This window comes from Solanum pennellii, chromosome 2 (genome assembly GCF_001406875.1).
Source record: "Solanum pennellii chromosome 2, SPENNV200".
Classification (NCBI taxonomy): Eukaryota; Viridiplantae; Streptophyta; class Magnoliopsida; order Solanales; family Solanaceae; genus Solanum; species Solanum pennellii.
In genome coordinates this window covers 36,383,734-36,401,923 of record NC_028638.1, presented here as the reverse complement: position 1 = coordinate 36,401,923, position 18,190 = coordinate 36,383,734, and the positions used below count along the sequence as shown (strand labels likewise).

At 31.3% G+C, this 18,190-nt stretch overlaps 1 protein-coding gene across 1 annotated transcript; it reads right to left on the bottom strand.

Moving 5' to 3' along the window:
- Positions 1-3,678: 3,678 nt before the first annotated feature.
- On the bottom strand, positions 3,679-5,397 carry LOC107009960 (tryptophan aminotransferase-related protein 4-like). The gene is made up of 4 exons (XM_015209256.2): positions 5,105-5,397; positions 4,402-4,995; positions 4,030-4,310; positions 3,679-3,947 (listed from the first exon to the last, which is right to left on the bottom strand). The coding sequence occupies exons 1-4, from the start codon at positions 5,395-5,397 to the stop codon at positions 3,754-3,756; spliced, it is 1,362 nt and encodes a 453-aa protein (XP_015064742.1). The 3' UTR covers positions 3,679-3,753.
- Between the last annotated feature and the right edge of the window lie 12,793 nt (positions 5,398-18,190).

Genomic DNA, 18,190 nt, shown 5'->3' with positions numbered 1-18,190 from the left:
GCCGTGCTTCAGCCAAGGCTCCTAGAAGACAGTGGGTCAAGAGAACCAGTATTCCAGCTGTTGATACGTCTCCAGAAAATTTCTTGCTGAGTATGGAGAGTGTTTGTTCTCAGGGAGTTCTAGGATCCGGCAGTTCGTGTCTCAAGTGGGAGCCGGTAGGGACCGAGGACGAGTCAAGGGCAGTTTCAGCCGTGACTGATGTGTTGAAGCTTCGGGGAGCTTCAACGGGCCTTTCAGTTGACTGATGAGAAGGCCGCTGTAGCAGGAGAGAGTTGAAAAAGATTACTAGACATACAAGTGTTCTAAGTGGATGACAGTTGAAATTCTTCAAGCCTCCAAGTGGGAGATTGTTGGGCTTTGTGGAGGCTTGTGAGCCGGCCCGACCCATTACTGAAACTCTAGGTTAACCATTTGGCTTTCCTATAAATATGATCCTTGTATTTGTAATTCCAGAGTAGCACAAGTGAAATAAAATCCTCCTGTTACAGTCGTGGAGTAGGGAAACCGAACCACGTTAAATTCTTGTGTGTCCCGTTTGTGTTCTGTTTCTCTTTTCTCTAGATTATTTGTGTGTGTTGTGTGTTTAATTCCCAACAGGATCCTTAATTGTATTTATGTTTTGGTTTGCTTATGTTGTTATAGTAATTTTGCTTAGTCTTGTTTAGTTTCTACCCTCACACCCATTACGTGTTGTTCTGGGTTGTGGTTTGGCTTACCTACTGATGGGCTATAGTAGGTGCCTTCATGGCTCGAGAAATTGGGTCGTGACACAGTTGCTGATAATCCATCACATCATATTGACGAATGCATCAGATATGCCCAAATGGCAGCACTCGTCCTGGATGGATCTTGTTTATGTAAGACTGAGAACTGAATCTATTTAGTCACTCTCAGCTTTGCCAATTTGCCAAATGTTTTACTTAGTGTTCGTCAATGATTGAGTTCACCCATCCCTTATTCTATAGCTACAGTTAGAAGTAGCATATGATTACGTTAAGCTGACTATGTTTGGCATGTAAGGAATTGGTTACATATGGTTCAGTGGTAGAAGAATAATAATCACATTAACTGTTTGATTTACAACATTCTGTCAGACCAGTTTTATTCTCACCTCACTAATAATTGTTATGTTTACACTATGAATACAAATCTGTGCGAGTTAATCTTGTGGAACAGGTCCTTGTAAATGGAAATGCTCTATCTCCGAGTTTTGCTATACGTCAACCATTACTATTATACGCATAACCTTCTGTGAATGTCTGTAAGATACCAACATCAATAAGCGGGATTCTTCATATACCTAACTAGGCAAAAATACTCAAATGCTTGTTTACTACATGCATGCAAGCAGGTGTGGCAACTTGATTAAGATTAACTCTACTGCCATCAATTGCAAAATTTAGCTTTTCTCCAACAATAGCTTTACTGATGTGGATGGTTGTGAGTAGTAACTCGTACAGATCGTCGCGATCCCTCATTAATTAGCTCTTCCATGAGATAGTTCCCCCTGAATGAGCATTTGGTGCGTATCTATGCATCATCAGAACATCAAAACAAAGCATAGTATCACAGTAACTACACATCATTCGACAAACACATGAAGCAAGTCTCTCTTGAAAACCTGATTCTCATATCAAGTTCGTCCATTGAATCCATGTAACTTCAAAAAAAATTGACGAGAATAAATTATATTAAAGGTTTGAGGTTTTTTTTTAAAGGTAAATGAATGACTCAATTATAAATTAATAAATTATATTTATACCATTTAAAATACCAATATAAGAATATTATACGGATTTGTTTGCTGCATATAATGACTTTCTTTGTGCTTTAAATAAAAAGCAAAGAATAAATAAACTTGTAAGAATGCACAATATAGGTAGCAAAAAATCACATGATAAAATGAAAATTGGAAAGAAAATACGAAGAAGAAAATGAGGAAGCAGCTAGCAGCAATCGACAAGGCATTCCTCGATAAAAATACAATATATATATTTCTTAGTTCTTATAATAAGAATATTGGTTACTGTAACAAAAAATTAATAAAAGTCTTATTTATAGTTGTGCACCTTTTCAAATACATAATATTTTTTTTATCAACCTAAGTCATTATTTAAATCAATTCATCAATATAATATGTTTTAATTTCTTTATGAAACTAGCATAAACGTATTTCTGAGTAACGTTTAAAATATTTTTATTTTAAAAAATCTACAAATAAAAACTGACGGAGTTGACGACGTTAAATGAATAAACGTACTACTGAGTAATGTTTTACCCCTAAAACATTATTCACGAGTACGTTTATTGAGAATTCAATCATTGGCCATTTGCATTTGCAGGATTGGATTGATGAGTAGTCCGTGATTGAATTCTCAATAAATGTATTCATGAATAACGTTTTAGGTGTAAAACGTTACTCAAGGGGACGTTTATTCATATAACGTCATCAGTTCCGTGAGTTATTGTCCGTTGAATTTATAAAATAAAAATACTAAAACATTATTCAGAAATATGTTTATACTAGTTTTATAATAATAAAAAATGTGTTATTTTAATAAATTGATTTAAATAATGACGTAGTTTGATAAAAAAAAATTCATATATAACGCTTAATATAAAGGATTTAATTACTTTTAAACTCAAAATTTCTGACATACATCACTAGTTGAAGCAAAATTTCTGTTCTATTTCTACGTCTTTTGTCGAATTCCATATTTCACTTGGTGAAGTTAATAGTCATGAATCCAGCATATAATAATTAGTTTAATAGGGTGTCTTAACATAACCTTAATTCAATAGGTAGCTTTTTTTTTTTTTTTTTTGACATTCTAAAAGAGTCGAGTCCTTACTCCTTACATGTCAAAACCTATCCTTATTAATTAGTTTGGTTTAGGATGCTAAGGTATTTCACTTGACTGAGGTACATTATTACTAGAGCAAAAATAAGTTTTATCGGTAATATATGAACACTAATAAGGAGTGTTCAAATTTTTACCGACATTAGTTAAGTGTCATTAAAATTAATATCGCTAAAGGCTTTAGAGACATATACAAAAAATATTAATTAATTGCCGCTAAAATTATATATTTAGCGACAATTAAGCTATTGATATTAATTAATTACCACTAATAATGATCATATTTAATGGAGTTTATGCAGATAGAAACAAAAGTGATAGAATCGAATCTGTTGAAGGGACTTGTCCTATTAAATTATTTGTTAGAACTTAAAATGAGTAGTTAAATATATTACATGTTTCAAGAAAAAAATTAAGGATAATTTGAAAGGCCTTTGAGGTTTCGCTGTATAACAATCAACATCTCCTATGACATATATTTACAATATTATGATTATCTCTCTTATTTTGATTTTTTTTATTACCATTCTTTAAACCTATTTCAAAAAAATATAAATTAATTGTGATTTGAATTTTTGTGAAGTATGCGTATTGTGAGAGGTGAATATTATAAAGCGAAATCACCTGAAAGAAAGTCTCTCAAATTATCCAAAAAATTTAACAAATTTATGTGTTCATACATTATTGATGAAGCAATAATTTGGAAAGTAAGTTTACTTTTTAGTTTTAGAAAGTATAATGAACATGATTAGGTTAAAATAAGATACAAAATGATAATGGATTTTTGGTATTACTAACTTAGGTTGAATCAACAAATTGTGTGTATATATAGTGTTCCTCTCCTAAGAAATAAAACGAACGATCACAGTGACATGACAGCATCGACGATAGATCAATGTTTAGCCACTAAATCTTGTAGTCGTTGCAGCAATAAATCGAAATCATCTCTGCTATTCACAACACTAAGACGAACATAACGATTTTCAACTCCAAATACAGCGCCTTTTCGACCAATAATATTAGCTTCCCTCAGCACGTTGTGACACTCTTCATCTTCTTCCGCTTCACATTTTAACCACGCAAAAGCTGCGTAAAAAAAATAAAAATGGTTAAGCATATTGAATTTCACTTAGCTTGTTACGTTTTTGATGCTTAATTAATTAACTACCTGGAGAAGTTGGCCTAACTTGTTTCGAAAATGCACAATGTTGGGAGGGAAGTTGTTCCATTGAGAATCGTTTTGAAGTAGACAAGATCTCCGCGAGCTTTTCCCATCTAGTCTTCATAATTGTATGTGCAAATCGAAATATTTGTCTTCTATCTCCTTGTAACACAACGTTTAAGAGTTTTAAAGCTCTCAATTGAGTTTCACGTGGAATACCATAAGTGTTTAAATCTATGTATTCCACCATTCTTTCGTATACATCTTTGTCTTTGACTATAGCCCATCTACATGTGTATATCAAAGGAAACTAATTAATTTAAATTTTTAACTCGTATTATTATATTATATGACTATGAGTAAGTAAGAGCTAAGTACCCAAATCTGCTACCAGCATGACCAGTGAGCTTTGAAAGTGTAAATAACATGAGATCTTCATCCATAGGGCTTGGAATCGCGGTGTAATGTGGCCAATAGTAAGCTAAATCGTATACATGTCTTGCAAATTTTCCTTGAAGGACTGCCTTGTTTAAGTGCCCATCTGGATTGTTTGGACATGTCACAAACTCAATGAAATTTGTTCTACTACTCCTTGTTTCGTTTTTCCAAGACGATGTATCTCCACTAAACTTATACTTTTTCGAATCCAATAGCTCTGTTTGTGATTTGTAAACAGGATAGTAAGGGGCAGAAGCAACAACTTTGGTAGGCGATGAATTGGAGTTGTGATGGGAAAGAGCATACACCGCGGCATTAAGAAGTTGAGTTGAGCCAACGCCGAATACTATGTACTTGTTTGATGTGTTTGCATTTCCTACAGTTTCATGTAACTTGTGTATTACACTCTCCAATTGCTTAGAAATGAGCGAACCATCCTCAAATTCATAGCCCATTCTATGCCATCCAGCTACCATTACACCACTACTCCCTGCATTTTGCTTCCAAAATGGCTCTAAAAACATAGGGTTTCCACTGCAACAAATTTTTTTTTTAAAAAAAACACAAATTTAGATAACGTTGGAAATAAATCAAGTGAATTATATAAATTCGCGATCTATGTTTCCAATATATAGTAAATCACCTGTCTACATCAACCGCGCAATTGGGTTTAAAGAGAGAGCAATCAGGGCCAGTAAAGCATGCATTGCACTCACAAATCGGTTTTCCGTCTTCTCTGAGTACTAAGCCGTCTAAATAAGCTCTTCCATGTCCTGAACAACTGATAGACGCAACTTTCTCTGCTTCTATAGCTGTTTTTCTTGTCCAGCTTAAGCGCGTCGTCTCACTCTGAAGTATTACCAAAACAATACATGTAAAATTGACAATTAATGAAACGCTAAATAACACTTTCCACTTTAAATCTAATGACGACATATTTTAAGATTTTTGGAAACAAAATACCCTTTGTGATAAATGGTGTATCAACTCATCATGTTTTGTTGGATTTATTTATACCAGTCATTAGGCTACTATTTAAATCAAATTAGGAAGTTAAAAACACGTTTAAGGATCGGGTTAATTTTTTAATAGCATTAGAACATGTAATAACTCCGCGTTTCAAAAGTATTGTACTTGTTAATGTATAATAATAAACATATTAATTGAACCTCACATTGAAAACATGCATTGCGTAATTATTTTAAAAACTATTAGATCTTTAAATATATATAAAATTATTGTACTTGCAAATGTATAATAAACATATTAATTGAACCTCACGTTAAAAAACATGAGTACGTAATTATTTTAAAAACTATAATTAGATCTTTATTTAAATATAAAATTGTTGTACTTGCTAATGTATAATAAACATATTAATTGAACCTCACATTAAAAAATATGAGTACGTAATTAGTTTAAAAACTATAATTAGATCTTTCTTTAAGTATAAAATTGTTGTACTTGCTAATGTATAATAAACATGTTAACAGGGCCGGCTCTATCCTTTTAACAACAAGGCATTTGCCTTATTTGGGCCTCAAATTCTTGACAAGATAAAATTATGCGTTAAAAATTTTATAGGAATATTAATTATTTATAATAAAAAATATAATTTGTAAAAAATAAATTATTCTATTCATTTTTATATCTTGTGTACTTTGTTAAAAATAAGAAATAGCAGTCAAAGTGTTAAATAAAGTAAATTATAGATTCTTTTTTTATTTCTTTTAAATTTTAGTTTTAAGCACTACTGTAAGCATATTAAAATGAGGTATACTAAGTCATCAACTTTTTTAGTCAAATTCTATGGTACTTATATCATTACGTTAATAATACATACAATAATTGTCTCAAAATGATGTTTTTCAATGTTGAGATAATATCTTACCTAAAGCTAATAACTGAAAGAACAATATTAAATACTAATAATTTTCATCTAAATAGTGTAATTTTTTTATTTAATAAATACGTATATGAGGTATATTAATTTTAGGCCGTGAATTAAAATTTTACTTTAGGCCCCAATTACATTGAGCCGCCCCTGCATATTCATTGAACCTCACATTAAAAAACATGAATACTTAAATATTTTAAAGACTGTTAGATTTTTATGTATGTATAAAATTATTGTACTGGCTAATGTATAATAAACATACTAAATGAACCTCACATTAAAAACATGCATACATAATTATTTTAAAAACTATTAGATCTTTATATACGTATATTGTTATTCACAAAAGTTTTTAACTAATTATTTCAATCTATGATTATTTTTACTTGTCCATTATGTTAAACATAATTATCCACTTTTATTTGTTCAAATTGAAAAATTTATAGATAAATTACTATTTTATACCTACTTCACTATTGTAATTAAGTCATTTGTTTCCTAATCAACCTGTTTGGCATAGATATTGTCAAAAATATTTGGGGAAACTTGACTAATATTATTCGATTATATAAATTGTCATTATTTGGAAAACAATTCAAATTCTAAAATATTGGTTTGGGGGGGGGGAGCTAGTATTTGGGTTCAAATTCTTTTATTTGGGAACTTTTTAAAATTGAACAATTTCCCCAAATTTTTTTGTTTTATAAAAATATTCATTATTTATAGTCTTGAACTGAATTTCAATCCTAGTTTGTTATACAAATTTATACGATTACGCACATATTTTATACTATTTTTATCTGAGCTTGTTCTCTAAAGTCACTTCCAATAGTATACAAGTCATTAATGGTATTTTTGTTTTGTTTTCTTACTCTTTTTCCAGATTCAAATTAGTTATGTTCATTGTCCTAACAATTCACAAAACATGTTTATCATAAAATGATAATACAAACTTATAGGTATATTTAATAATTTTTAGAACTTGTGAATATAAAATATATTTCTTTAAAAAGTCAAATATTTATTTCAATCACATGATAAAACTTCGCAGAAAAATTAACTTTCCAAAAATATTTAGAGATCTACTATCAAATGCTAGTTGAATTCATTGTATCAACTGGACTTACCTATTGAACCTCGCATTGAAAATATACACTAGATTATTTTAAAAGATTACATTCTACGTCTTTATATATAATTCTATTTTATAAAACTCTCTAACAACTATTAATTGAACCTCGTCTTAAAATATTTTATAAAGTTTGATCGTTATTATTCAAAGACTACTAACTAAATTCTTTATATTGAATGGACTAGTTATTTGAATCTCACATTGGAAACATACACTAGGTTATTTTAAAAGATTACGTTCTAAATTTTTATGTATAATTATATTTTAAAAAACTCTCTAACAATATTAATTGAACCTCGCCTTTAAAACATCTTACAAAGTTTGTTAATATTTAAAGACTACTATATTTGTCTTTTTATATATATAATTCTATTGCTTTCCACAGAAGTTTCCTGGTCATACATAATTATCTATGTTGTTTTTACTTGACGTCAATTAAGTGTGAAACCTTTTAAAATATCAAACAACTTGGAATTAAAAATTATGAAACGCTAGCTACGTAGACTTGATCTTCATCTTTGTGTTGATTTGAGGTCTAACTATGAAGTTTCCCGATCAATAAATTTTTTTTCTTCAACAAATAAAGGACCACTTAACGAGTGAATACTTAATTAATTTAAAATAGAAAAAGACTCAAATTTGTTATCGAACTTTGAAAAAAGGTTTATTTATTTCATCTGATCTGTTAAAAGTATGACTCATTTATGTCATTTCTATTTGAGAAAGATTTTGTTAACTTAAAAAAGTTTCGATTTTGCGAAGCAATTTTTCTACGCATGGTCAATCATGATTTGACCACATCATCAATTAAATCATTTTCAAGAGAAAATGCTCAAATATGTCGTTAAATTTTGAGAAAAGACTCATTATGTCATTCTGATGAGAATCACCATTAATGGTGAGAAGAGAAGAGAAGGAAAAAACTTTCATTCATTGTATATTTCTTTACATTGGAGATATGTACATATATATACAAGTAAAGAAGTTGTAACTAGAAGATTCTTTCTAACTGAATTCTAACTAACTTCTACAACTTACTAACTAACTTTTTCTAACTAACTTTCATTATCTCATCACTCCCCCTCAAGCTTAGAATAAGAAAATATATTTTTCATTCCAAGCTTGTGAATAAAAGCTTCATGCTGAGGTTTACATAGTCCTTTTGTGAGTAAGTCTGCTGGCTGATCTTTAGTGTTTATGTAGTGTGTTTGTATTAGTCCTTCCACAATCTTTTCTCTAACAAAGTGACAATCTATATCGAAATGTTTAGTTCTCTCATGAAAAATAGGATGAGCTGCTATCTGAATTGCAGCTTTGCTGTCACAAAACAACCTTCTAGGCAGCCTGATCTCTGTTTCCAATTCCTTGAATAAGCCTTTCAGCCAAACTATTTCTGCAACTGTTGTAGCCATACTCCTGAATTCTGCCTCTGCAGAACTTCTGGACACAGTGTTTTGCTTCTTAGCTTTCCATGATATTGCAGCATTCCCAAACTTCACTACATATCCAGTTACAGACCTTCTAGACTCCACACATGCAGCCCAATCTGAGTCACAATATGCTGTTAACTCTGAACTTTTACTACTTGGCATAAACAAACCAAGTCCTGCTGTTCCTTTGATATATTTCACTACTCGAATAGCAGCTTCCATGTGAGATGTTTTAGGTGAATGCATAAACTGACTTAACACTTGAACCACAAATGCTATATCTGGCCTGGTCATAGTTAAATATAACAACCTCCCTATAAGCCTTTGATATTTTCCAAAGTCATCTAACAATGGATCTTCTGTGTTACCAACTTTGCCTGTACATTCATCAAACTCAATAGAAGTTAACTTGTGATTAGTTTCTAGAGGAGTAGAAGCAGGTCTGCAGCCTGTTAATCCTAGTTCAGATACAAGTCCCAAAGCATATTTTCTTTGGTTCATTAGAATGCCATCATTAGTTCTAGAGAACTCAATTCCAAGAAAGTATTTTAGCTCACCAAGATCTTTCATCTTGAACCTGTGTTGTAGATCTTTCCTGACTTGCTGTATATGCTGCAAATTACTGCCAGTTACTAATAGATCATCAACATATACCAGAATAACAAGCTTGTGTTATAATGAGATTGTGTAAATCCCATATTACTCAATGCTTGAGTTAGTTTTAGATTCCACTGCCTTGGTGCTTGCTTCAAGCCATACAAAGATTTATGTAATTTGCAAACCATAGACTTCTCCCCCTGGGTTGCAAAACCATCTGGAACCTGCATATATACTTCTTCAAGAAGATCACCTTGAAGAAAGGCATTGTGCACATCCATTTGAAAGACAAACCAACCATTAGAAGCAGCTAAGGCCACAACTGATCTCACAGTTACCATCTTAGCTACTGGTGAGAAGGTCTCAGTGTAATCTAGACCTTCTTGCTGACTATACCCTTTGGCCACTAGCCTGGCCTTATATCTTTCAACAGCCCCTGAGGCACGATATTTCACTTTATACACCCATTTGCAACCAATAGGAGTCTTATCACTTGGAAGAGGAACAATAGTCCAAGTACAATTATCTTCTAGAGCAGTAATTTCTGTTTGCATGGCTTTAAACCAATGAGGATCCAAACAAGCTTCTTTATATGTCTTAGGTTCAGTAATTGTAGAATAAGCAGCAAGAGAAACTCTATAAGAAGGAGACAGTCTAGAATAAGAAACATAATTGGAAAGTGGATATAGACATGCACTTTTAGTATTAGGAGTAACATAGTTATCCAACCAACTAGGAGGTTTTGAGAGTCTGGTAGATCTTCTTAAAGAAGGTTGATTTTCAGCAAGTGAATGAGAATCACCTAGAGATGGTGTAGAAACTGAGGTATCACTTGAAGTATCTGAAGTAGTAACAGACTCAGGAAGACTAGAAGAGTCATCAACAAAATGTAGAACAGGAAACACAGGAGAAGGAGAAGATTGAAGATCTTTAAAAGGAAATATACCTTCTTTAAACACTGTGTCTCTGCTAACAAAAAAGGAGTGAGAGCTCAAATTATATAATATATACCCCTTTTTTGATGAAGAGTAACCTAAATGTATTGCAGGAATAGCTCTGGGAGAAAACTTGTCTAAGTATTTAGGAGTAGTAGCATAGCATAATGAACCAAACACTCTCATATGTTGAAGAGAAGGTATTTTACCAAACAATACTTCAAAAGGAGACTTATTTTGTAGTACTACAGAGGGCAGTCTATTCAGAATATATACTGCTGTAGACACACAACAACCCCAGTACTTCAAAGGAATGCTTGCTTGAAACCTTAATGCCCTGGCCATATCAAGAATAGATCTATGTTTTCTCTCAACAATCCCATTTTGTTGAGGAGTATAAACACAAGAACTCTGATGTATAACTCCACATTCCTTGAACAGATTAGACACTTGAGAGTTAACAAACTCAGTTCCATTATCTGTCCTAACACACTTAACATTGACTCCAAATTGAGTTTTCACCATACTTAAGAAATCTTTCAGAACTATAAGACAATCAGACTTAGTATGTAACAAAGAAATCCAAGTATATCTAGATTTATCATCCACCAATGTAAGAAAATATCTCTTGCCATCATGATTAGAAACTCTGTAAGGACCCCAAACATCTCCATGTACAATATCAAATGAAGCAGCAGAAGTAGTAATACTAACAGGAAATGGAAGTCTAGATTGTTTTGCAAGAGGACATACAGTACAATGATGATCTTCCAAAGATACAGAAGGTAAACATTTTATTCTACTGAGTACTTTAAGAGGAGCATGACCAAGTCTCTTATGCCAAAGATCACACAGAGAGTTACAACTAGCAGTGGTCACCTTAGATTTGTCTATATTAGAAACTTCAGTAGTAGAGTTATGAGCCTGAAATCCACCAATGTCAGCTGAATTACCCAATCCAGTCTGAAGCAGATATAAACCTTGATCTTCTCTACCAATCCCCAGGACCTTCCCATTTGAGATATCCTGAAAGACACAGAAGTCAGGAAAAAATATCACAGCACGCTTCAGTTGCTTGGTTAACTGAGATACAGATAGTAGATTGTATTCGAATTCCGGAATAAACAACACATCATTTACAGTCTTATCTGTAAAGACTAAGGATTCACCAATATGACTAACAGATGCTTGACTTCCTGTAGGTAGATTAACATGCATATTACCTTTATCACCAAGATTTCTATATTGAGTCATTAGACTAGCATTATGAACCATGTGATTAGAAGCTCCAGTATCAATTATCCAATTTTTGTTAACCACATCAGACATAAAGGCTGTTATCATACCTGCAGTGCTAGTAGTAGCCACATTAGCAGTAGGCTCTACATCTTTTCCTTTGTTTAACATCTGAAGAATCTGTGAGTATTGCTCAGGTGTGAACAAGGATACACCATGTGTACCTGTTGGAGTAGTATTAGTAGAGGAAGCATGATTATCACATGCTCTTACCTCATTACCTTGATTGCTTCCAGTAGCATTGTTAACATAGGAATTAGAAGTGACTCCTTTCCTCTTGGGATATCCATGAAGCTTATAACAAGTTTCCCTGGTATGGCCTTTAAAATGACAGAAATCACACACCAGATGAGCCTTCCCATTAGGCCTACCATCACCATAGTTTCTCTGCCTATAACCACCATTGCTTCCATTTTGACTATTTACACCAGAGTATTGACCTTGAGATACTTTGTTACTCATAAGAGCAACCTCTGAATGTGAATCAGCTAGAGAGGATCCAGTGTTTATATCATTCAACCTTTGACTTTCAACATTAATGATCATAGCATAGGCTTGATTAACACTAGGGACAGGAACTATCATCAGAATTTGACTCTTAGCATGAGCATAGGTCTCATTTAATCCCATTAGGAATTGCCAAAGTTTGTGATACTGAAAATGTTCAGAATACAACTTGGCTTCAACACAAGCACATGAAGGAGGAGGCATTAGAGTTTCAAACTCATCCCACAACTCTCTAAGTCTTGAAAAGTAACTTGATACAGAAACAGTACCTTGAGATAGTGTAACAATTTCTTTATGTAGAAAGAATGCCCTGGATGCATTGACCTTATCAAACCTCTCACGCAGATCTTCCCAAACTCTGTGTGCATCAGATCCATAGATGACTGTACTCAATAAACCTTTAGAAACAGAATTCATTATCCACCCCAAGACAATAGCATTACACCTATCCCACAGATCATGCATTGAAGAAGGATACATATCTTTTTTACATGTTCCTAACAGGAATCCTAACTTGTTTTTTCCCAGAAGTACAAGTTTCAAGGATTTACTCCACAGAGAGTAATTTTCAGATCCTAAAAGTTGGATTGAAGTAAGAACTGAACCTTGAGTATCTGATGGATGAATGAACAAGGGATGGTTGTGATCAACTCGTTCAGATTCAGTAGAAGATGAAGATCCTCCCTCCACTTGCACTTCTTCACTTACAGTTCCTTCACTTGGAATCACCATTGATTCAACAACAAATTTCCAGAAATTAACAGAGTTCAAACTCGAAGATGACAATCAGAGATTCTTTTCCAAGATTACAACAGAGATCTAATCACAGAATGATAACCAGATCGTACAACAACTTTTATCTGCAAATAGAAGAGCTGATGAGACGATAGTATGCTATGAAGATGTTAGACACAGAATTCTACACTGTGCTCTGATACCATGATGAGAATCACCATTAATGGTGAGAAGAGAAGAGAAGGAAAAAACTTTCATTCATTGTATATTTCTTTACATTGGAGATATGTACATATATACAAGTAAAGAAGTTGTAACTAGAAGATTCTTCCTAACTGAATTCTAACTAACTTCTACAACTTACTAACTAACTTTTTCTAACTAACCTTCATTATCTCATCACATTCTTTAAAAGTTTGGTTCATCTATGTCATTTCATCGAACAAATAAGCGTTTTCTCAAACAAAAATGACATATATAATAAGCCAAACTTTTAGCGAATGACATATTTAAGCCTCTAAAATATAATGGTTACATGAAGCCAGTGACGGAACCAGAATTTTATTAAGGGGGTTCAAAAATATGAAAAGTAAACACACGAACTAGTAAAAGGGGGTTCGATATCTATTATACATATTAACAATAATCAATTTGCTTTTCCTCTACTATTCTATAACTTCAATCGGGGTTATACATAATTCGAGTTGGTTCGAGTTTTTAATTTATTAAATTCAATTAATTATGTCAATAGTCTTTATCTATAAATGATATCAAATTATTAGAAGTTAGATTTCTCATATTTTCAAACTTATTTTGTGGTTCGATGTGAAGCGTTTTAAGACCAAGTTTATTTTATTTTTGTGAAATATGATGTAAATGCTACAGTAAAACCTCTGTAAATTAATATAGATGGGACCATAAAATTTTATTATTTTATAGAGATATTACTTAATCGATAAATTAATATTTATTAATTTAGAGAATAGATTGAGATTTAGTGAAGGTTAATTTTGATTATATCAAAATCATTGTATCTTACTAATTTCAACCTTATGATGCGTGGATAATAAGAGTTTTTAAGATGTATTATTGTAACAAAGTTTATCCTAAGATATTAGAAGACTATGAAGTGGGACAAACTGATCCAACAAAGATTGATGTTTGGATGCTATCAATTTTGCAGTCCTTACTTGGACAATAAATATTCAACACGAGACAATATCAAATTATTTTCGACACTGTAAAATTTGTTCAGGAGATGGAATCTCACAGAATTTGAAATGAACTCACTTATGAAAACGTCATTCATGAATTTGAGGTCAATGATCTCAGTCACCACAATAAAGTGGATGTCAATAACCTATTGCATTATCCGGGTGAAAGTGATACATGTTCAGAGTTCAAAAGTTTAGAATAAATTGTGGATACTATCGGAAAAAATAACGTTGATGATGAAATTGAAGATGATACTATACATTTTGGAACTAGTTACGCGTAAGCAAACACTTATCGCATTCAAAACTCTTCACAATTTTATGGTGCAGTTTGAAAAGACAACATCAAGGCTCTTGGATGCAATAAGAAAAGTTTTGATGAACTTCAACTAGATTTAATTTTTTTTTTTAAAAAAAATATACAATAGAATCATATCTCGCTAAATTGTCTTAAATATATTTATATTTTTAAATAATTATTAATTTATGATATTAATGGGGACATATATTTATATAGGGGTCTTCTATAAATATATTATCTTATCGAAATTAATGGTTTTTTCCATTGGCCCAAGTCGGGTTCGGAGAAAAATATATTCTAGAGAAATTATTAATTTATCGAGTATTAACTTATAGAGATTTTATTGTATATCATTTCATACAATTACTCGTAATCAATTACATATATATTGAATTAGGTCTTAGGCCTAACTCACACCCCAAAAGCTAGTTCAAAGGGAGGAGGATTGCCAAAGCCTTATGAGGAGTCCACCCATCTCATTAACCACCGATGTGAGACATTTGTCATTCTTTAACACTCCACCTTACGCATTTTGAGGGGGTCCCAACATCGGGTGAGATGGGTCCTGCTCTGATACCATGTTGAAATTATGTCTCAGGCCTAACTCACACCCCAAAAGCTAGCTCATAGGGAAGAGGATTGCCCAATCCTTATAAGGAGTCCACCCATCTCATTAACCACCGATAATTTATAGAAATTTTATTGTATATCATGTCATACAATTAATCATAATCAATTACATACAGAAATATAAATCACTATGAATTTTGAAGCAAGTTGATCCTAGAAGACTAACCTCGTAGCTCACTTAGATCAATCAGTTCAAGCAATGACAAACCCGCCTTCCTTCTGTGTTCAGGATGGAGACTCTTTCTGCCTATATATATATATATATACTACTTACTTTGTTTGATTCAAAAGGCGAACAACCCCCCCCCCCTACTAGTTGTATGGGTGGGGTGCTTGTGAAAAGCTGCTTTGCAAAAGGGCTCTTGGTCTATCCTTGATTAGAGATCTCTATGAAAAACATGAATCGGAGTTTGAAGAAGGGGAGGGAGAAGGAGTTGAAAAAAGTCTCATGACCTTGTTATTTGTTTAAAATAGAGATGGGGGACACCTAATTATTTTTAAAATTAGGAAATTATTTTGAAAAAGTACGACAAAACATTATTTTGAAAACCAAAGGAAGTAGGGTAATGGTTCAAATAATCTCCCTAAGAAGGTAGGAAGCATTTCGAAAAATCCACAAATATAGTTAATTGGTGAATTTAAATATTTTGCATCTAAAACAGATATATCTTATTTGAAAATGATAGTTTGAACATAGTTTTGTTTATTTAGTACTCTTATTGTTTCACTAGTTCAACTTGTGAATCAACTTTATAGTTTTAATAACTATTTCTGATTTGAAAAAAAAATGGTTGGTATTTAAAACTTCCCAATGTCTATTTGAAGACTAAGATTTTCTTAATTGAACTTATTAATACAGGAGAAATTTTCATAAAAGGGTATAAGTGCATGTGTATATTATATTGTTCAGTGTGTTTTTTTGTGTTTTATATAACATTAGTATTCTTTTAATCCTAAATTTTAGTGTAATTGTATCACATATGCAATTCAGATTGTTGTTATTGAACTTGCAATTCCTTAACTGAATAGAATAATTAAGGCAACAATGTTATAAACTACATTGATTTACGTTATTAATTTGGCGTAGAATTAATTCTAAACGAGATACCAGTAAGTGCCTAGATATTCAAATACAAAATCTAGTGATTCTTACTTCATTGACTTCATTTTCTTTTTGTTTATAATTGAAGTATCAAATTTAGTTTATTGTGTGGTTTATCAACTATATCGACCATTTAAGTTTTGATTCAATATTTTGGAATCTAAAACACAGAGAACAACAATAAAATAGATAATAAAATTGATGATATTATGATACCTTTTCGAATATATGATGTATCATGATATATTTTTGAAATATCATGATACATTTTAAATAGATCATATATCATGATACATTTTCAATACATTACAATATTACATAATGATATCTTGGTATATTTTCAATACATGATGTATCAGGATACCTGTCGATACACGAGATATCATGATACAATCGATACATTAAAGCAATCACATATCTCTTTGATACTTTATGTATGGACGATTTCCTCTCATCAATAGTCTTACAATTGGGAGAAGAAATATATATAAATATACTTACTGTTAATTAAAATCTTTATCTGATATAAATATATAACCACAAAAAAAACATAAATTTAGAAACAAATTTAATGTAAATTGTGCTAAATTAATATCATCACGGTGTTATAGAGAAATACTAATAGCATAGGTGAGAGAAAAATGAGAGAAAGAAATTAATGAAATATAATTTCTAATTATACGTGAAATAAGAAATTGGATATAAGTTATAACCATATAAATCTGTTACTAAAATAATACCTAACTTTGTTAGATAATAATTTTAAAGTAAGACTTTAAAAAATAAATATAAAACTTATGTTTACCTAATTGTATAGATTTTCCTTTAATACAAACCTCCTAATGCATAGATAAGTAGCTTTTTTAATGACTTGAAATAGACAGTTACATACTTTTAAATCATTTTAAGAAAAAGAGAATCATCGCTATATACGTGCTAAGAAATGGATAAACAAAAAGTAACATAAAGTTTTTACTTCACAAAACATCTAAAAAAGAATTACAAAATATATATGAAATTTTTGCTCAAAGACTTGAAAAGTTCGCTCAAAATTGTTAGTATAAAATATGTATATTTCGGTCGATGATTAAAATGTTCCTCATATTTTTCATATATGAAATTGATATAAAATTGTAACGACCCTCTTAGTCGTTTTAGAAATTTCAAGTATTATTTTTTAGATTTTATAAATAATGTATATGACTTGTAACAATGAGTGACATGATTTTAGATTTAATAAAAGATTATTTTATTGCTAAAAAATAATTAAAAATATAGAAAAAAATAGAAAAGGAATTAATTAAATAAATGAATAAAAAAAAGGGGGCAAAGTGCCCTAAACTGTTAAAAGCCGCACGGCTTATGAGAAAGAAAAAAAAGAACGATTTAAAAAAAAAATGCAGAGAAGAAAAGAAAAGAAAGGGAGAAAAGAAAAGGGAACAGGAGGAGAAAAATCAATATTTTCATCTCAAGGCGTCAAGGTAATTATTTTCATCCTTTCTATTAAGTTTTTATGTAATTAGAAGTAGATTTTTAGATTAAAACGTGTATAATTTACACTAATATGTGAAACTAATTTTTAATTTTGTGTACATGTATGCATATGTTATTTAGCATAAATTTCACCTTAGTCATTAAGTAATTATGACCAATTGTTGATGATCATGAAACAATTATTGGGAAGGGAGGTAAATAGACATGCAAGAAGCCTTCCGTATAAAAGTATTTCATGAAATATCTTTATTTTGGTGTTCAAATATGGGTGATATAAATTGGGATCAATTTGAGATCCTTTTAATAGTTTTCATATTATCATTTAAGTTTTGATATATTAATATATATAATTAAGTATTAGGTATATGGTATTAAGTGAATGTCCTAAGATTTATGATATTGAAAAGAAATTAAAATTTAATCCTAATCTTGAAACTTAAGAACTTAATTATAAATTTG

What these genes read in the sequence shown, in the direction of transcription:
- LOC107009960 (XM_015209256.2), bottom strand. Translation starts at nt 5,397, where the DNA reads ATGTCGTCATTAGATTTAAAGTGGAAAGTGTTATTTAGCGTTTCATTA. An exon ending in TGCGCGGTTGATGTAGACAG is followed by an intron (nt 4,996 to 5,104) that starts GTGATTTACTAT and finishes AATTTGTTGCAG; the next exon opens with TGGAAACCCTATGTTTTTAG. An exon ending in AGTTAGGCCAACTTCTCCAG is followed by an intron (nt 3,948 to 4,029) that starts GTAGTTAATTAA and finishes TTTTTTACGCAG; the next exon opens with CTTTTGCGTGGTTAAAATGT.